The sequence below is a fragment of the Chiloscyllium punctatum genome, chromosome 12 (assembly GCF_047496795.1).
Source record: "Chiloscyllium punctatum isolate Juve2018m chromosome 12, sChiPun1.3, whole genome shotgun sequence".
Classification (NCBI taxonomy): domain Eukaryota; kingdom Metazoa; phylum Chordata; class Chondrichthyes; order Orectolobiformes; family Hemiscylliidae; genus Chiloscyllium; species Chiloscyllium punctatum.
In genome coordinates this window covers 5225254-5246488 of record NC_092750.1, presented here as the reverse complement: position 1 = coordinate 5246488, position 21235 = coordinate 5225254, and the positions used below count along the sequence as shown (strand labels likewise).

Genomic DNA, 21235 nt, shown 5'->3' with positions numbered 1-21235 from the left:
GGACAATACACAGCAAAGTTGAGGGAATATCACTTTGTCTGAGGAGCCATCTTTCAAATGAGATGTTTAACCTGGGCCCCATCTGTAAGCTTGGGTGGAAGTAAAAGATCCTATGACAGCATTCCAAAGAAACACCGGGAAATATCTCTGATGTTCTGGCCAATGCTTATACCTTAATCAACAAATCACATTGGTTTGGTCATTGTCAAATTGCTATTTGCATAGGTTTGCTGTGTTCCTTATGCACGGCAGCTGAACTTGCAAGGGCGTACTTCACTGGCTGGGAAGCACTTTGAGAAATCTAGTGACCATGAGAGCACCTCATCAACACCAGTCTATTCTGTGTTTGCTGTGATAAAGTACTATATAAGTACAAGCAATAGGCCTTATTTTGTATTGGGATAGAATAGAGAAATGTCACTTTCTATTTTTTTTGCCTGCTTTTAGCAACCAATCAGTGGTTCATTCCAGCAGTGAGGGGGGACATTCCTGCAGGCTGCGCAGCCTATGGATTTGTATGCGATGGGACTCGACTGTTGGTGTTCGGTGGCATGGTGGAGTATGGAAAATACAGCAATGAGCTCTATGAGCTACAGGTAATGTAATGCATGTGAAATGTTTTGAGACATCCTAAGCCGACATATATATCTTCCATTTATATATGAATAAATTTTTCTTTGTTAACGGCTGATATCACCTAATGTTTATAACATAAATTAACTCTCTGCAAAAGCACAGTTTTTCTTTGGGGAACCAGTAGGAATTTGCGCTTTCAGCAGTGGTTGTCTCCGGTGTCCTCTTTCCTCTGGCTGTAGATCTCCCTAGGTCATCTTCGGTCTTTTTCACATGAACCATCTTTGTAGCAAAAGGTATCTTTGATAGAGAGTGTTGTGCTCGCAGTTACTTTGGCGATGGCAGTTGGCCGCGCTCTCTGGCTAACTCAAAATGCCGGCTTCTTTATACCTCAAATGTTGGATCATCTCGCTGGTGTGATGTTGGCAAAACAGTAAAATTCAAATTCGATTGGGTTTTAGTATCTTGGGGCATAATTTAAACTGGTTAAATTCGAACTGTTGTGAAAACATAGTAACCAAAACTCAGGTACTTGTTTCATAGCCAAATTTTCCAGTACACTGAGACCACTAGTCAGTCACATGGTGCCTGCAAGCTCTGTGTAAAACCGCTTTCACATTCCCTTAAAGGTACAGTGTACACCGTCAACTTCATAATACCTCTCCCCTTAAGAAAAAAAATGAAATGTTAATGAAATGTTGGCTTTTATTTTTCTTAACCTCATTACAATGAAATACATAAGACATTAATCTGAGTTCATATTAATTTCTGCACACATATATAACATTGGTATCGGTTCAATCTTATCTGTACCTTATCCATTAAATCCACAATAACGCATCTGCTATCACAATTGTTATGACCCGCAACATGTACAATTTGTAAATTCAAAGTCTGCAACAGTGCCAGAGACCCAGGTTCATTTCCCGACTCGGGCGACTGACTGACTGTGTGGAGTTTGCACGTTCTCCCCGTGTCTGCGTGGGTTTCCTCCGGGTGCTCCGGTTTCCTCCCACAGTCCAAAGATGTGCAGGTTGGGGTGAATTGGCCATGCTAAATTGCCCGTACTGTTAGGTAAGGGGTAAATGTAGGGGTATGGGTGGGTTGCGCTTCGGCGGGTCGGTGTGGACTTGTTGGGCCGTAGGGCCTGTTTCCACACTGTAAAGTAACCTAATCTAATCATAAGACTCCAACAAAATAGTCTCATTCTTCTCTTTAAATCATTCCAAGAATGTAAGAGGATTGTGATCCATGTATGCAACTGTCTCCAACACATTGTTTGTCACAAATGCTATAAATCTAGTACCAAACTCAATAATTCTGTTGCGATGGTAGAGTGTTATGACGCGGGGTAAACCCTCCTACTTAATTTAAACCAGCAACATAGAAACGGTTTATCCTGTACAGTCATCTATGAAAATTTGTTTGGCCAAGAACTATTTAAAGTAAAAATTAACAATTTTATTTCTTGAAGTATAACAGAGAATAATTAACTCTCAACCATTTACAACTCCTTCCTCTAACGTATTTTGTACTTTCCCTTCTATAATACTAGTCCGATAAAGATTTACTGAATAGTTCAAATTTTAAAACCAGCCAGTTGTCGAATTGTCTCTTTGCAAATTTGCTATCCAGGACAGTGGTGATGGTTTTCTCTGTGCAAACTCTTCTCTCGTCAGGTACCTTTCAGGCAGTTCTGGCTAGCAGTCTACATCTGTTAGTCTTGTGGCAGTTCTCCTCTCAATTGTTCAATTTTTCTCTGTCTTATACCCCCCACCCCCCCCCAAAGCTTTGTGTCATAGGCTTTTAAGATTGTTAATATACTCAATTCAAACTTAATTGGAGTTTGGTATTTTTTGGGGGGTATAATTTAAACTGATTGGCCTAAGTAGAATCTGTTTTGATGTTTCCAGGCAATTAGCTACTGAACCACAGTATACAATATAATGTTACATTCTTTCTTGTTCCGAACATTTGGTGCTATCAGGTAGTTCTGCTAGCTTTTAACTCTCTTTAACGGTACAGTACATCCACATCTTCATAGCATAGTATGGGTGTTGAGTTTCTTTAAAGAGAAACTACTGGCTGTTCCATTCCATCATCACCTTCCTGTAGCAGTACAGCACCAACTCCAATGTTGCTAGCATCGATTGCAACTTTGAAGGGTTTCAAAAAGTTTCGTGTAGCTAAAACTGGCACTAAACTGCTGAAGTTTGGAACAAACATCCGGTTGCAATCCGCGCAGTCCCAGATTACCTTTTTCTTTGCATTTCTTGCGGTCAACCTTCCATACTGATGTTATGTCCCAAGAACGTCACCTCTGCTTTCACGAATAATGTTTTTTTTTACCAATTTTGCTTCTCTTAATCGTTCAAAGAGCTCTGCCAACTGTAACGTGATCTTTCCATGACTCACTAAAGATCACTACATAGTCCAGATAGACTGCACAGTTTGTTAACCCAGCCATAACTCTGTTCATGAGTCTTTGGAATGTGGCTGGTGCATTCTTCATTCCAAAGGTCATCTTTTTGAATTGATATAGCCCATTTGGGATTACAAACACAAATCTCTTCGGCTTTCTCTGATAAAGGGGAATTGCCAATAACTATGCAGTAAGTCCAACTTTGTGATGTAACTGACTTGACCAACTTTTTCTGTTCAGTCCTCTGATTGTGGTATTGGGTATGAGTCTGATTTTATTTTGGCATTGACCCTCCAATAGTTCACACAAAATCGTTGAGTCCCGTCAGGTTTAGGAATGAAGACAATCGGCGAGCTCCACTTGCTCTGACTCGGTTTGATTATATCTTTGAGCATTGCATCACTCCTTTCTGGACATGTGTAGCTTTGAAAGGATTAAGCCTGTGGGGGGTATTGTTTTTATCAGGACAGCATTCCCTACTTTTACCTCATGCACAATAGCATTTGTCCTCCCCATCTGATTTCTGCATATGTCCTCGTACTGCTGCAACAAACGTTCAGCTGTGTATTTGGCTCCTGAGGCAGAAAGTTCACTAAATTATTCCACTCCTTAAGGACCACCTCATTGTTTAACGTATTTTGAGGCACATCAAACTCCACAGCATCTGGATTTGATTACTCACTCTGCAGGGCAGTAATGAACACCTGTTTCTCCAGTTCCTCCTCTCTGCTATTAATAAGGTATCAACATATTCACAAGACTTACCCAGTGCAGTTTTTTCCGATCCGGCATCTTTACCAGATAGTTTACATGACTCAGCGTTTTTTAAATTTGATAGGGACTGCTAAACCTAGCTTTGAAGGGATCTCCTACCACTGGTAACGATACTAATTTGTCATCCCCACGGGAAAACGTCCAAATTTTATTTATCTGTCACCTGCTTCATTCTACGCTGTGTCCTCAGGTGCTGTTTCGCCCTCTCACATGCCCAATTTAATCTCTCCATGAATCATACATAATTCAAGTGTGAGATCTCTGACTTCAGTCCTGTCCATTTCTCTTTAATTTCAAAGACCCTCTCACTTAATGTCCAAATATTAACTCAAAGGGAATAAACTAATTCAAATGGGATATCTTTATCACAATCATTCGGGTAATCCTGATAGTATGCTCTCTACATGATCTTCAAGGTCTGATGTCACCTTTCCCTGGCATACTGGGTGATAGTAGCATCTGGGTGGCACGGTGGCTCAGTGCTTATCACTGCTGCTTCACAGCACCAAGGCCCCAGGTTCAATTCCAGCTTCTGGTGACTGTCTGTGTGGAGTTTGCACATTTTCCCCCTGTCTGCGTGGGTTTCCTCCGGGTGCTCCGGTTTCCTTCCACAGTCCAAAGATGTGCGGGTCAGCTGAATTGGCCATGCTAAATTGCCCATAATGTTAGGTGCATTAGTTAGAGGGAAATGGGTGTGGGTGGGTTACTCTTCGGAGGGTCGGTGTGGACTGGTTGGGCCAATGGGCCTGTTTCCACACTGTAGAGAATCTAATCTAATCTAATATGTGCTGGATTTGAAGTGCTGTATGCCTAAGCTATCCATGACTTTGTTAAACAATCAAATTAGACACTTGGTCTGACTGAATCTCTCTGGGTAGCCCATACCGCATGAAGAAAGCTACCAACTCCTCTATCACCCTTTTTTTGCCTTAATACTCTGTAATGGAATTGCCTCCAGAAATCTGGTAGATACATCCATTATGGTTAGCAAGTACTGGTTCCCATTTTTACTTCTCGGGAGGAGACCTAAACAGTCAATCATAACCCGCATGAAAGATTCTCTGAATGTAGGAATTGGCAACAAAGATGTTGGTTTTATTACTGCCTTTGGCTTACCTAACACTTGGCATGTATGGCAACAGTTAGCCACGCCCATATGCATTCCAGGCCAATAGAAATGCTTTTGTACCTTAGTCTGAGTCTTCATACACTTAGGTGACCTCCTACTGGTAATTCATATGCTACCCATAACACTTCCTGTCTGTATGCTACTGGTAAAACATTTTTGTGCACTTCTGCCCATTTCTCCTCTTCACTAACCTGCTGCGGTCTCCATTTCTGTCTTAGGATTCTATGTTTAAGATAAGCTTCAGGAATATTCTCTGACTCCTTTTCTGAGTATGCATCAACATATATATCTTGTATTGTCTAGTCTTTCTGTTATAAGTCCATTAGCTTTTCAGGACTAAATACCTGACCCTCTGCCTGTTTAGGATTTTCCTGTACCATTGTCAAATGGGGTATCCACAAACTAAACTTCAATTCCTTCATTTTTCTCTTTAGTTTTTGCTTTGTGCTGTATGGTAGTGGGATCTTGTAACTGCACAATCTGGGAAAATTCAAAGGTATTTTTCTTTTAACTCCTCAGTTCCTTGGTCTTTTGGCTTCTCCACAGCCAGGGTTGTCACTACCACCTTGGATCCTACTAAGTCATTCCTAAGAACAAACTATGTCACTCTGTCAATCACTCCCACTGTTTCTTCCCAGTCTTGAGTTGGCACTTCAACCTGATATTACATGGACAGAAATTTAGCATTCACCTCTCAGACAAATTACCACTCTATCTGGTAACAGGTCCGAAAGAATGCAAGTCTGTTCATCTCTTATTATTAAAGACTGACGAGGTCCTGTATCTCTCAAAATTATGACTTCTTTCCCTTCCCCTCTTCTTTCTGAGTAAACTTGACCCACCAAGGCTAATTCTTTATGAAGAGCAGGCACAAACTCTGTTCCCAGCCCCTGCCTAGGCTGTGCTTTCTGCTGCTGCTCCTCTACCTTTCTTGGGGTCTCCTTTACTACTTTCACTAATGCCACAGGTTTAGCTTCTTTTACCATGCCTTTTCCCACAGAGCCTTTCTTTAATGACCAGCACTGTGTCTTTGCATGTCCCACTTTGTCACAGTGGAAACACCTGAGGCCTTTCACCTCCTTTCCACCCTCTTGGGCTTCTTTTTTAACCTGTGGTAAACAATTACCAGTGTTGTCTACTCTTTGTTTTGTAGTGTAGGATCTCCCCTTCTCCCAATTTCTATCCCTCACAGGATGAAATTCTTGCTGGAAACTAAACTTTGCCTTATGCATCAATATATATTCATCTGTCATCTGTGCTGCACTTCTCACTTCTTGAACTTTCCATTCATCCACATGAATTCTTACCATCTCTGGAAGTGAGTTTGTGGGAAAAGATCTGCCACCCTGCCTGCCCATAGCATGCCCATACATAACACAGGAGATCAAACCTATCCAAATCATTCAAAAAACGCCCAGAATACCTCCGTATTGACCAAAAAAACTGATAAGAGACTCACTGACAAGGGAATACACTTCCCAAGGCAAACTAACAATAAGCTTCCTGGACCCAGTGAACACAGCTGTCCCAAAGCCCCGAGGGCAGTGTCATAACCCAGTGATACCAAAGCCACACACAGGACAGATCAGATAGAGACGCACCAGAATACCTCGCTCACAGGATAGAAACAATGGAAACACCTTACTGTTTCAAAAGATTTGGAGGCGCCAGTGTTAGACTGGGGTGGACAAAGTTAAAAATCACACAACACCAGGCTATAGTCCAACAGGTTTATTTGGAAGCACTAGCTTTTTGAGCATTGCTCCTTCATTAGGTGGACAACCACCTGCTGAAGGAGCAGTGCTGCAAAAGCTAGTGTTTCCAAATAAACCTGTTGGACTATAACCTGGTGTTGTGTTTTTTTAACTTTGTTTCAAAAGAGAGATTCTTGCCTAACTGCAAAGAGAGTTGGAATCTCCTCATCCCATCAAGAACTCATTGGTGCTGGCAGGATGTTACATTGTATCGACAATCAGGACATTCTTCTGATAACTGTTTTTCAATTATCATCAAATTTTCAAATTAATTTTCAAATACATTGTATTTTTCCCCATTTTAATTAACCTTATTGTACAAGATTCCTATAAAACCTGGCTTGATTCTCCACTCAAGGGAGAGAGTTTTCTGCTACCTGGACAGACTGTCTGTGCTGTTTCAGTTTAATCAATTTCTCTTCAGCAATATCACCATGCTAATTAACTGTTTGTTCACTTCGGTCTGTATTTTGTGATCTCTGTTTTATTGGGCTAATTTCTCCGACCAGAGTTTTTAAACTCCTCCAGCAGAATGATCTCTCTTAGAACCTCATAGGTCTTATCTATTTTAAGGCTCACACTCATTTATCAAAAGTACTGTGTTTAAATCTTTCAAACTCAACATGAGTCTGACCTGGTTCTTCCTGTGTTTCTGAACTGCTGTCTATATGCTTCTGGTACCAATTCATAAGCACTTAAAGTAGCCTGTTTGACATCTTCATAATTTCTTGATCCCTCATCTGACAGTGCTGCAAATACCTCTCTAGCTCTGCCTACCAGCTTAGTTTGAACTAGCATTACCCAAAAGTCCATCTGCCAATCCAATCTTTCCAATTGAAATAAAGAAGGCTTTGACATCTTTCTCATCAAAATGTGGCAGTGTTTTAACATATTTGTATGTATCATTACCTTCTCTCTTCATCTCCATCCTGTTAACTTGACTTTCCTGAATAATTCGCAACTTCTGAAGTTCACATTCTCCTTTCTTTCTCTCTCTCTCTTTTTTATCTCGCGTTCTCTCTCTCCTTTTCTCTCTCTCTCTCTCTCTCTCTCTCCCTCCTTCTCTCTCTCTTTTTCTCTCTCTCTCTCTCCTTCTCTCTCTCTCTCTCTCTCTCTCTCTCTCTCTCTCTCTCCTTCTCTCTCTCTCTCTCTCTCCTTCTCTCTCTCCTTCTCTCTCTCTCTCTCTCCTTCTCTCTCTCTCTCTCCTTCTCTCTCTCTCTCCTCTCTCTCTCTCCTTCTCTCCTAACTCCATTTTTCTCAATTCTGCACTTGTCTGTTTCTCTTACACACCTAATGATTGACTAACTCCCTTACAATTTCAGCTTTACTTTTGTCCCTGGATAAACCCAATTCTAACCTCCTTTCTTAATTCCAAAAGTATAGTCTTTCTCTGTCCTTCTAAACTTCCATGGCAAATTTGGGAATCATCTTCAAACCATAGAACTACTTTAACAATTTTAAGAGCCATTTCTCTCACTTTTAATTTCAGTTACTCATGGTTGGTTAAATTAAACAAATTCTCTCACCTGCATTTTACTTAAAGATCTAGGACACTAATCAGCAAGTATTTAAATCTGCTAGGATCTTTCATACCCCAAATCTGTCCAAATCTCAGCATGGATCTGTCTAAACCTGTCCAAATCAAGAACCCAAGCCTCCAAACTGTTACAACATAGCGGTGAACCCCTCTGTTAATTAAACCAAACACCCAGAAAAGCTCACCTCACCTCGTAATCTGTTAAAGTATGTGACAAAGAACTTTGAAGTTCCACTATTTAAAGAAAAATATCAATTTATTCCTTTAACTCTAAAAGTGAACATTAAACAACAACTATTTACAACTCTCAGCCTCCGTTTCTCCTGACTGCTTGTTATCTGCCTCCAACTCTATAATAATATACTGTTCCAATAACCACCCGCATTAAAATTACATAAATGTAATTTTCAAAACCAGACAGCGGCGGTAGACTCTGTTGTCCTCCCTCTGGCTGTAGATCTCCCTGGATCATCTGTCTTTTGCTGCAAAGATGTTTCATGTGAAAAAGGTACCTTTGATAGTGTTTTGCTCGCAGTTACTTTGGCGATGGAAGTTGGCAACTCTGGCTAACTCTCAAAATGCCGGCTTCTTTATATCCCAAGCATGAGATTGTCTCATTGGTTTGATGTTGGCAAAACAGTAAAATTCAAATTCGATTTGGTTTTAGTGTCTTGGGGCATTATTTAAACTGGTTAAATTCAAACTGTTGTGAAAACATAGCAACCAAAACTCAGATATTTGTTTCATAGCCAAATGTTATATATTTTCAATTTCCCAGTACATAGAGACTGCTAGTCAGTCACATGATTGGCGCTGCAAGCTCTCAGTGCAAAACCACTTTCTTTCACACTCTTAAAGGTACCACACATGCCTTCAACTTCATAGCAAACTGATCTTCCTATTTGTGTTTTATTTTATTTGGTTTCCACCACCCCTTCCCTGCTTAAAGTTTGGGAGACATTGAGACTTTTTGTAGGAGCTTGCTGTGTCCAAATTGGCTTGCTGTGTTGCTTATACACACAATCTGTAATTGAAAGGGAGTACATTACTTCATTAGCTGTGGGGGAAAAAATGTTTCTCCATCTGCTATTGTTCATCTGACAAAAGACTAGAGATTGAGCCTGAGGTTGAGTAGTACACAGATTGATTATATGTAGCTACTGACTCATTAGGCAAGTTTATCTTTATTGGTAAGTTCTTTGTATGTGTTCAGTGAAATATTCTTCATAGTTCATAACCTTTTACTTACAATCTAAGTTTTTTTTTCTGTTTTTATTGTGTTTTTGGGCTTGTTTCACATGAAGGCTCTTCAGCCAAATATTACCATTGCTGGAATACTTTATCCAAGCTCTTGCATTCCAGGAAATGTTTCCAAAATAAAGTTATTGAACTCCTGGAGCTTTCAGCACGTTCACATTGTTTTGGTCAAAACAAATTTGCTGTGACCTAGACTGAATAAATCATAGAAATCATACAGTATAGAAGAGGCCCTTTGAGACTGTACTGCCAAAACTGCGCTAAATCTACAGTAGTCCCATTTTATCGATCTAGGCAAATAGCCTTGATTATTATGCCATTGCAAGTGTTCATCCAAATATTTAACTACTCTCTTAATCTCCCTGCCACTTTCAGGGATTTGTGGACACACACCCCAAGATTCTTCTGAGTTTCCTAGTATTCTAGCATTCTTCAAGTTCTATTACCTCACACCTATCAGGATTAAATTCCATCTGCCATTCATTTGCCTATCTGACCGGTCTGTTTATATTCTCCAGCCATCTAACACCACCTCTCTCCCTGACGACCATCCAGCCAATCTTCATGTCAAACATAGTATATAAAATATATCATGAGCAATAAAGTACCCTGCAGTGATCCCTTGCACACATGCGCTTCCAGTCACAACCAATCTTCGATCACTGTTCTGTCTCCTCCCACTAAGCCAATTTTGGATCCAGCTTTCCAAGTTACCCTGGATGTCAAGTGCTTTAACCCTTATTTATTAGTCTATTATGTGGGATCTTGCCAAAGGCCTTGCTGAAATTCTTATAAACTACAACTGCATTATCCTCATCCAAACACTCGATCACTTCCTCAGAAAATTCCAGCATGACCTTTTTTTTTCTGAGAAAGCCATACTGCCTATCCCTGATCAAACTTTGTCTCTCTAAATGGAGATTTAATTCTCTCCTTCAGAATTTTCTCCAATACTTTTCCTACCACTAATGTGCAATTCGCTGGTCTGCATTATTTCTGTCACCTTTCATGAAAAGTAGAATCGTGTTAGCTGTCCTCCGGCACCTTCTCTGGATCTTGTCTTTTTTTCTCAATAGCCAAAGGGTGTGGTGCTGGGAAAGCACAGCCGGTCAGGCAGCATCTGGAGAGCAGGAGAATCTACGTTCAAGCAAAAGCCCTTCATCAGGATAGAGGCTCATTCCTGATGAAAGGCTTGTGCCAGAAACGTTGATTCTTCTGCTGCCTAATGGGCTTTGATTTTGCAGCATCACCCTCTTGACACTGATCTTCAGCATCTGCAATTCTCACTTTCTCCCTTTTGTTTACAATAGAAGCAATTTTTTAAAAAAAACAAAGACATTGGACTCTTTGCAATGACTTTCTAATGACATGATTAATTTAAGCATTTTGATGTGGAGCTATAAACTTTAAATCAGCTAATGTTATTTGTCTATTGTCCTGAAGTTTTCAGTGACCAGAATACTTCCTTATTGCGTTCATAGGAATAGTGGACAGGAAATTTTCTCTTTTTTTTTGAAGATTTTGGGCGGCGGATGGAGGAGAACCAGCTCTGAGATCAGAAATTTCTGGCTGTTTGTACAGTAATTCATTTGTCCAAAAACAACAGGTTATTCCAGAGTATTAGGCTCTGCAGTAGTGTAGTAGATACATGCATAGGTCTTCAGTCTTGTTCAAAATCTAATAGTGTTATTGTACATTTAGTTTAAATGTTTAGCATTCCATGGGACACTAATTACATTTTGGCTGCTCTAAGAGTAATGATCTAGGCTAGATATAATTCCACTCAGCAGGTAGTCACTCTGCACAACTGCTCAGTCTTTTTGGCACAAGTCCAAATTTAAAATCTGCCTTATCATGGAACCTTTCACAGCCAAGCTATAATTATTTTTAAATCAATCTGTTTGAACAGGTTAGATTTCCAGAGCAGGTAGGACTTGAAGCTGGATTTTCTGGCTCAGAGATAGGTGTACCACAACAACCCTCAAATGCTTTATTTTGGTGCGCATGAGAATGCAAGTAGCAGAGAATGCCAAATCCACCCCACCATATGTGCAATTTTGGAGGAACTGGAATATTAATGAGAAGGGGGGAAATCATTGGCTGATTATAAGTGGCTCCTCCAGTCGATTTTCATTTTTACCCTGAAAGTGCAAAGGTTATTTACAGAATCTGCCTGGCAGCTGATTTCACCACAATCAATCAAACTTGGATTCCTACTGCTTGAACAGGGAGTTTTTTTTTCTTCCCTGAATAAATCCAGGTAATTGCAGTAATAGGGTGAAGAAGCATATTATCGTTTTTTAGAAAATTATTTGGAGGCATTTTTAAGTTGTGGATTAGAATTAGTGAAACAAATCTATCAAATGTATTGCAAAATACAAAGGACTGTTACCTATCCATGTTAGTGCTGGTAAAGTGTGTTTTGGTGATACAGCTGTTCTGTGAATGAGACTGTTGTCCAAGGTTAGCTTGCAGTACTTATTTTGACATAGTTTTGACACTCTTAAGGCTGTGAAATTGACACCACAGCTGGGTAATATTCAGGAAGAAATCAACAATCATTAATGTTACTGTGCTTTATTTTTCAGGCAAGCAGATGGGAATGGAAAAAGTTGAAGGCCAAAGCCCCCAAAAATGGTCCTCCACCATGTGCCCGTCTTGGACATTGCTTTTCTGTAATTGACAGTAAATGTTATTTATTTGGGGGATTAGCCAACGACAGTGAAGATCCAAAAAACAATATTCCGCGGTAAGAAACCTGGGTGATTACTCTTCTTTAAAACTTCTCCTTTTTCAACCTCGATATTAATCCAGAATTCAAGAGGTGATATTGAGTTAATTCCAAGAGAGCAACATAGTTGATTGGGTTGTGAATAGGAAATGAAAGATTCTTTCTGGTTTAGTATTAAAGAAACACAGCTGCATCCTGGAATTGGGAGGGAAACCAGTTCAGCTTTGAGTTTCCGCTGGCTGAGAGTCCATTGTCAAGGTCATGAGAGCTGTCCTGTGATTATAAGACCACATGATGCAGGGATATCATCATGCACTGTCTTAAAAATGAGTCAATTTTGCTTCTTGAACTTGCACTATCAAGAAGATAAATGCATACCTTTTGTGCAGGGGGCAAATGAGAAATCAAGTGCACGCAGTTGTTATTGCATCAGCAACTCAAATTATAGGCTTTTCACTGTCTAGTTTCTCAACTGCAGCAGCTTAGAAGGTACTGTGAAAGCCTGATTCAAATGGGTATTTCTATCTTAAGTGCCGCCGGTGTTATTTCTACTGTGAAGTGTGCATTTTGGGATGTTTTGACTGTGGTCTTGTATAATAGTGCGTCAATTACATTGTGCATGCAGAGTGCAGTGAAAATTAGCACAACATTGGTTAAGATTTAGATTAATTTCAGTTGTTACAAAGTCATCTTCCTCCAATTCTTATGATAATCTGAAAAAGAATAGGTAAGGTACAGAAAATCTTTAGTGGGGAAAGCCAAAACAAGAGAACAGAATGTTAAGCTTGCATGTCACATGCATGGTGTATTGAACTAAACTTGTGGAGGTGTAGCAAGTAGAATGTTAAAGTTAGTGATTCTGTGAAATCAGGAAACCCGTTTTCATTTTTAAAAAAAAGTGGGAACAAGATAGAATCTAACCATCATCCTTGACAGTTAATGGTATGACCATTGCTGAATCCCCCACCATCAACATGTAAAAAGTTGCCATTGATCAGAGACTGAACTGGACTCACCAAATAAATACTGTGGCTATAAGTGCAGGTCAGAGGCTAGGAATGCTGCAGCGAGTAACTCACCTCAAGAATCTATAGAGTGATTCAAATTCTATGGGCCCGAGATCAAGATGATTTTATTAGGTTAGGGTGTCAAGGCATTGAAACAAAGACAAGTAAATGGAGAAAAGTCACTGGACCAGAAAGATTAACTCTTCTTTCTCTCCACAGGTGCCAACAGATATGCTGAGTTTTTTTTTTCAGCTATTTCTGTTTTCGTAGCAAGTACTTGGAGTTTAAGGTGTCAGTTGAGTATCATCTAATTGAGGGGCTGAATAGCTCATTTTGTTCCTGTGGTCTTGTCAGATTGTAGTCCTTATAAGCCAGACAAGTTAGGAACTGTAGTTCCCTTTTCCGAAGGCTGTTAATAACAGTTTTGTCTTCACAATAGAATGGTAGCATTCGCTATCTTTCTCTCCTGGTGTCTGTCCAGAAATTACTGAATTTATTGCCCATCTGTGTTTGGCTTTGAGAAGGTGCTGGTGAGCTGTCGCCTTCAATTGCTGCAATCCATTTAGTGTAGACACACCCAAAAGCCATTCGGGATATGATTCTCTGATTTTCGTCCAGCAACACTGAAGAAACAGCAATATATTTCGAAATCAAGATGCGTGAGCATCTTTTGAGGAGATCCTGCAGGTAGTGGTGGTTTTGAGTTTACAGATGCTGTCCAAGGAGCAGTTGTGATTTTTCTGCAGTCTAATTTGTAGATGATGCTCATTGCTGCAACTGAGTGGTGGAGGGAATAAGTGTTTATGGATATTATATCAATCGAGCAGACATCTTCTTCTTGGATGTGTCAAACCTATTGAGTGTTGTTGGGGCTGCATTCATTCAGGCATGCGGGGTGTATTCCATCACACTCCTGACATTTGCCTTGTAGATGGTGAATAGGCTCTGGGGAGTTGAGAGGTGAGTTACTCGCTGCAGGATTCCTAGCCTCTGACCTGCACGTATAGCCACAGTATTTATTTGGTGAGTCCAGTTCAGTCTCTGATCAATGGCAACTTTTTACATGTTGATGGTGGGGGATTCAGCAATGGTCATACCATTAACTATCAAGGATGATGGTTAGATTCTATCTTGTTAGAGATGATCATTGACCTTCAATTGTGTGGCGTGATGTTACTTTCCAATTGAGAACCCAAATCTCTCCAGATGTGGAAGCAGAAATAAGCCATACTGCAAGTCAAGTCAGTTCTGCTATTCAATGAAATCATGGCTTTTTTTTAAACCTTTCTCCCCCATAGCCTTGATTTTTCTTGGTATTGTCCAGATTTTATTTTAGCTTAAACTACTGCATCTGATTACATTACCTGTTCAGTAAAGTGTGATGGATGGTCCGGTTTGCGTATGTTTTAACATAATTTATTTTTGAGATTCGAACTGTTTGCATGATTTATTTGTTAGTATTTCTATAACTATGGTGCTTTATTTTAAAACACAGTATCCAAGAGTTTCCTGGAATTTTCATTTACATTGGAAGATTTTGAGTTAAAAAGTAAGCAATTGTCCACTAGGCTCCAGTTTTAACTGGGCAAGAATTGATTTTTCTTTAGGGAACACACCTAGCTTTGGAGTAAAAGGGTTGAGTTCCAAGTTCAACTTGTTTCTTGGCTGAGGCTGGGTTTGTAAAGCAGTTGCACTTGAGAAAGGGATAGTTTAGGATTGTTAAAAATCAGTTACTTCAGTGTAAGTAGTTTGGTAAACGTTCCAGACAAGAAGTGCTTGGTTAATATCCTGAAATGGTTATTTGAAGCTGAGCAAGTTTTTAAGCTGAGTTGTATGAAGGTCCCAGGAAGAGATGATATCAAATTCTCAAGACTAAGTGTTGAAGTCACAGTTACATTAAGCCCTATGGGGGTGATAGAGAAGAGAAATCTCTCTAGTATGCATATTGTAAATGCTTTTGACATTAATGGAATTACATTTTTGCATGTTTTGGAAGTTTTTATTTGCATTACACCAGTTTGAAAGCAAAATACTATGAATGCTGAAAATCTGAAAGAAACACAGAATATTGGAGAAATTCAGCAGATTTGGCAGCACCTTTGGAGAGAGAAATTGAGTTAATATTTCAAGTCCAGTATGACTCTTCAGAACCCAACTCAAAACCTTAACTTTCTCTCTCATCAGATGCTGTCCGATTTACTGAATTTCTCCAACGTTCTCCATATGTTTGTATCTAAATGGTTTGGTTTACTCTATTTTATCTTCATTTGTTACACATAATAACTTCAGTTTTATTCCTGAAACCAAATGTGCAGCATTGCATGATTATCTTTTAAATGAGGCCAACTTGTTAAAACAAAGAAAAAAAAAACAAAATTTGATCTTTCAAATAGTCTGGATCTGTCTTGACCCCAGTAGTGATGTCAACTGGATTCATGACAAAGGTATCTGCAGAATTGAGAGTAAAATCTAAAGATGCTGGTTTTCATTCAAAAACTGTTGTTTTTTTTGTAAAAAGGTATTTAAATGACCTGTATATATTGGAACTAAAGCCAGGATCGGGAGTTGTGGGATGGGACATACCAGTCACCCATGGCACACCACCACCACCCAGAGAGTCTCACACTGCAGTCGTGTATCGCAACAAAGAGAAAAAACCAAAGCTTGTCATCTATGGTGGAATGAGTGGCTGTCGACTTGGAGATCTGTGGATACTGGATATTGGTACATTTGTATTTTATTTCTCTGCAGTTGACAAATCTGTTTTAGGAGCAATAAAGTTTAAAAATGCACTCATGAAGCAGGAAGTATGACTTCTGCACGCTGTTTTCTAGATAATTATACCACAATGAGTGAAGACTTGCTGAAATCGGAGACCTCTGCCTCCATTGTTATAAGCTAGAGAAATGGATTTTTTTTTTTGCTTTCAACTTTCCGTAGAGGCCTGATTCTGACTTGAGTCTCCCCTAAGAGCAAAGAATTCTGTGTACCTGTATTTTATATTCAGAAGATCACTTTATGGTAGAAGCAGCTTGTGTATGCCATCTATTGCATTTTCTTATCACAAAAACATTTAGGATGTTCGTGTACTCATTTCAGCATTTAATGGAAAATGCAAAAATCTGAAAGTTTGGCATTCAAAAGCACGATTGGAAGATATTGCAATTAAGCCTGTTCAACAGTTACACAAACCTTCAGCTAAGTTAGCTAATGATGCAAATAAGAACCACTCTCTTGGTGACATTTGGGCTGACCATAGGTCAAATTTCAGAGCTCTGATCTCTATGGTTACGCCATATACTGAACTGTAGAAATTTTGTTTCTTGCTCCCACCAGTTAGTTAGATTTCTCCCTGCCCTGTCAGTGCTTGCTGATCTATGTGTCTAATCTCCAGCACCTCATCAGATTGAATATATAAAGTGACTTGGTGCTGTAGTCCAGATAATTTGGGAAAGGAGGAAGTCACTGTCAAGTTGGTCTTGATCTGTCCTAATGTACTATACATATGCGCATGTGTGGTTTCCAGAAGAAACTGCTGATAAAGACCCACTTCAGTCCAAGTGGCTCCTAATCTATGTGTGGTAGCACTATTTTCTTTCCAGCTCCATTTACTCATTAAATTAATTCTCTAATTATCGGAGCTTTAAAGTTGGAGAATTTGTTAACATTTTTGAAAGTGAAAATTGGAAAGATGTTTCAATTGTAGGATGATATACAACACAGAAGAAAGCTATTTGTCTTATCCTGAACCAGATCTTTGTAAGAGGCATGCAATCAGTTCTGTTTGGCCTGCTGTTTCTTCAAGTTGTCCTTCCCCTCCCCACAAAACTCCTCCACCCATAATAAATAAATAAATTTTTACCTGTTCTCTTTGAACCTCCGCAGGTTCTTTAGGCAGTTCCCAAAATAATGTTTTACACATTTATTTATTTACCAAATGCTTGTATTCTATCAGATTAACAAGTTTCTTGAATATGTTTTATTTGTATAATGCAGAGAGCTTAACGTGGAACAAACCAGAAGTTGCTGGAGTTCCACCACTGCCCCGAAGTCTACATTCTGCCACGATGATTGGGAGCAAGTGAGGATCTATTCTATGAAACATGTCAAATTCTTAAGAATTGCACTGCCAGTTATGCTCACAACACAGAGTTTTATTGTACAATTTGTTCCCATCCCAGAATGTATGTTTTTGGTGGCTGGGTCCCCCTTGTGCTGGAAGATGTCAAAGCTCCCACGCATGAGAAGGAGTGGAAATGCACAAATACTCTGGCATGTCTGGATCTGGGTACGATGTATTGCATTGTAACTATTCCACTTATTAATGCTCTTTAATCATTGTCCTTATATTGTTTTATTAGTTGTAAATCTTCAGTGCAGCTGAGTAAGTGCCAAAGTCAGTATTTTCTATATTTGTCATTAAAAATTGATTGTAACTTGGGAATTCTGACAAACTATTGTGCTCTTGCAACTGAGAGTGAAGGAATCATGCAACATAAACCAGTCAACTTTGATCTTCTGTCATTTGAATCATGGATTGAGATTAATGTTATAAGCAATCGTATATATCTCTAATTTTTCAAAGGTATTATAGAGATGTACAGCGTGGAAATAGACCCTTCAGTATAACTCATCTATGCCAGCCAGATAACCCAACTTAATCTAGTCCCATTTGCCAGCACTCAGCTGATAGCCCTCAACCCTTCTTATTCATATACCTTTCCAGATGCCTTCTAAATGTTGCAATTGTACTAGCCTCCACCACTTCCTCTGGCAGCTCATTCCATACGTGTACCACCCTCTGCATGAAAAAGTTGCCCCTTGGGTCTTTTTTTATATCTTGCCTGTCTCGCCCTAACTCTATGTCCTCTAGTTCTGGACTCTCCCACCCCAGGGAAAAGACTTTGTCTATTTATTCTATCCATGCCCCTCTTGATTTCATAAACCTTTATAAGGTCACCCCTCAGCTGACCTCCCCGAATGGCAGGACAGACTCAATGAGCTGAATGGCCTATTTCTGCTCTGTGTTATGGTCACACCATCTCACAGTCAACAACATGCTCACTATGCTTCAAATTTAACGTTTTCCCTCTTGTTTAAATTCCTTCAGCACTATAACCTAGGTGACCTCTACAATTCTCAGATCTATCCGCCTGTGCCCCCCCCGCCCCCATTTTTTTTCACTCCAACACTGGCTGTCCCTTCAATCATCTAGATGCCATGCTCTAGAATTAACTTAAACCCCTCAGTCTCCCTTTTCTTACCCAAGATCTCTCTGACAAAGCTTTCACTCACAGTCTACCTCCAAACCCATTTTTGTCTGATTATGTGAAGCAGTGTGATAATTTTTCTGTAAATTAAAGTAAAAATTTAATTCAACATCTAAATTGTTTTACTCGAAGAATACAAGTTGCAATATGTTGGAGATTGAAGAGAACATAGAATACTACAGAGCAGTACAGGTCCTTCGGTCTTTGATATTGCGCCAACCTGTGAAACCAATCTAAAGTCCAGCTAACCTACACTCTTCCATTATCATCCATATATTTATCCAATCGTCATTTAAATGCCCTTTTAATGTTCATGAGTCTACTACTGTTGCAGGCAGGACATTCCGTGCCCATACTACTCTGAGTAAAGAACCTACCTCTGACATCTGTCCTATATCTATCACCCTTCAATTTAAATTAATGTCCCCTCTTGCTAGCCATCACCATCCAAGGAAAAAGGCTCTTATTTCTCCATCTTATGTAATCCTCTGATCATCTTGTATGCCTCTAAGTGTTACAACACTGGGTAAACCATCCTGTTTAAATTAAAACCAGCAACACAGAAAAGATTTATCCCGTGCCATAATCTGTAAAATTTTGAGTGGCCAAGAACTGTTTAAAGTAAAAAGTAACCACTTTATTTCTTAAAGTAAAGCAGAGAATAACAAACTAACCACTGTTTACAATTTATTCCTCTAACCTATCTTTTACCTTCCCTTCTATAATACTAGTCCAATAAAGCTCCCAATTAAGATTTACAAAACCACACTTCTTATCTCAAACCAGGCAGCTTTCGTGCTTCTATTCAGATCTTCTTGCGTCGTCTTATCGTTCTCTTAGGAATTTCTGCATCACAGATTACCAATCGAAAAGGTACTTTTGAAGAGAGCTATTTTTCAAATCATTCTGTTTATATGCTGGGATTGGCAGTTCTCCTCTCAACTGTTCAATTTTCCCCAGTCTTGTATCCCCAAAGCATCGGATAGTCATTGGCTTTTAAGATTGTCAATATACTCAATTCAAATTGGATTGGAATTTGACATTTTGGGGGTATAATTTAAGTTGATTGGCCGAATTCGAATTTGTTTTTTGTCTCATAGCAACTCAGCGAGTGCTGTTTGTTCTTAATCAAATGTTACTTTGTAAATTCTGCAGCACTCAGTGTACCTTCAAAGAACACCCACATCTTCATAACATAAATTATTTCTTAACCTTTCTCTTTCTAATGAAAACAGCTCAAGTCCCTCAGACCTTCCCTCCATGCCAGGCAGCATTCTGGTAAATCTCCTCTGCACCCTTTCCAATGCTTCCACGTCCTTCCTATAATATGGCAACCAGATACTCCAAGTGCAGCCACTCCAGAGTTTTGTACAGTTGTAACATGACCTCATGGCTCTGAAACTCAATCCCTCTACCAATAACACACTGTAAGCCTTCTTAACAACATTATAAACCTGGGCGACAACTTTCAGGGATCTATGCACATGAACACCGAGATCTCTCTTGAGAGTGTGATGCTGGAAAAGGACAGCCAGGCAAGCAGCATCTAAGGAGCAGGGCAATTGATGTTTCAGCATTAGTCCTTTATCAGGAATGAGGCTTGTGGACCAAGGGGGCTGAGAGATAAATGGAAGGGGGCTGGGGCTGGGGCTGGGTGAAGGTAGCTGAGAGTGCGATCGGTAGATGAACGTGGTGGTGAAGGTGATAGGTCAGAGAGGAGGGTGGAGTGGATAGCTGGGAAGGAAGATTGACAGGTAGGGCAGGTCTAGAGGGCGGTGCTTAGTTGGAAAGTTGGATCTGGAGTAAGGTAGGGGGAGAGGAAATGGAATCCACATTGATCCCTTCTGGTTGGAGAATCCCAAGGCGGAAGATAAGGTGTTCTTCCTCCAGGCGGCAGGTGGTAAAAGTTTGGCAAAGGTGGAGGCCCAACACCTGCATGTCCTTGGGGGAGTAGGTGGGGGAATTAGTGTGTTCGGCCATGAGTTGGTAAGGTTGCTTCGTGTGTGTGTGTCCCACAGGAAGGTCTGAGGGACTTGAGCTGTTTTCATTAGAAATGAAAAATGTTCTCTGAAGTGTTCCGCAAGAAGGCGTCCTTTCTCCCCAACTTAGAGGAGACCACATCAGGAGCAATAGATACAGTAAATGGCTTGTATGGAAGTGCAGGTAAATCTCCGATTGGATGTGGAAGGCTCATTTGGGGCCTTGGATGGAGGTGAGGGGGGGGTTGGGGAAGTGTGGGCGAAGGTTTTGCAATTCTTGTGGTGGCAGGGGAAGGTGCCAGAAGGGGAAGGGAGGGTGGATTGGTTGGAGGGGGAGGCGTGGACCTGACGACAGAGTTACGGAGGGAATGGTCTTTACAGAACGCAGATAGTGGTGGGGAGGGAACTATATCACTGGTGGTGGGTCTGTTAGTAGGTGGCGGAAATTTCTGAGGGTGATGCAATGTATCCGGAGGTTGGTGGAGTGGACGGTGAGGACCAAGGGGGTTTTGTCCTTGTTGCGGTTGGATGGGTGGGGTTCGAGGTGGTGTGGGAAGTGGATGAGATGCGCTGGCGGGCATCATCAACCACATGGGAGGGGAAATTGTGGTCTTTGAAGAAGGAGGCCATTTGGTATGTTCCGTGCTGGAATTAGTCCTCCTGGGGGCAGACGCAGAAGAATTAGGAATAAGGGATAACGTTTTTACAAGAGGCAGGGTGTGAGGATTGTAGTCCAGGTAGCTGTAGGAGTCGGTAGGTTTGTAGAAGATGTCCATGTTGAGTCGGTCACCGTTGGTGGAGA

At 40.3% G+C, this 21235-nt stretch overlaps 1 protein-coding gene across 1 annotated transcript in view; it reads left to right on the top strand.

Annotated features, from left to right (window-relative positions):
- The window catches only part of LOC140483570 (host cell factor 1-like), a 116026-nt gene that overhangs the window by 23265 nt on the left and 71526 nt on the right, over positions 1 to 21235 (top strand). The window contains exons 2-6 of the mRNA XM_072581786.1: positions 448 to 596; positions 12035 to 12195; positions 15703 to 15908; positions 17181 to 17265; positions 17366 to 17472. Coding sequence (XP_072437887.1) covers positions 448 to 596; positions 12035 to 12195; positions 15703 to 15908; positions 17181 to 17265; positions 17366 to 17472 — 708 coding nt within the window. The remainder of the gene's footprint in view (positions 1 to 447; positions 597 to 12034; positions 12196 to 15702; positions 15909 to 17180; positions 17266 to 17365; positions 17473 to 21235) is intronic.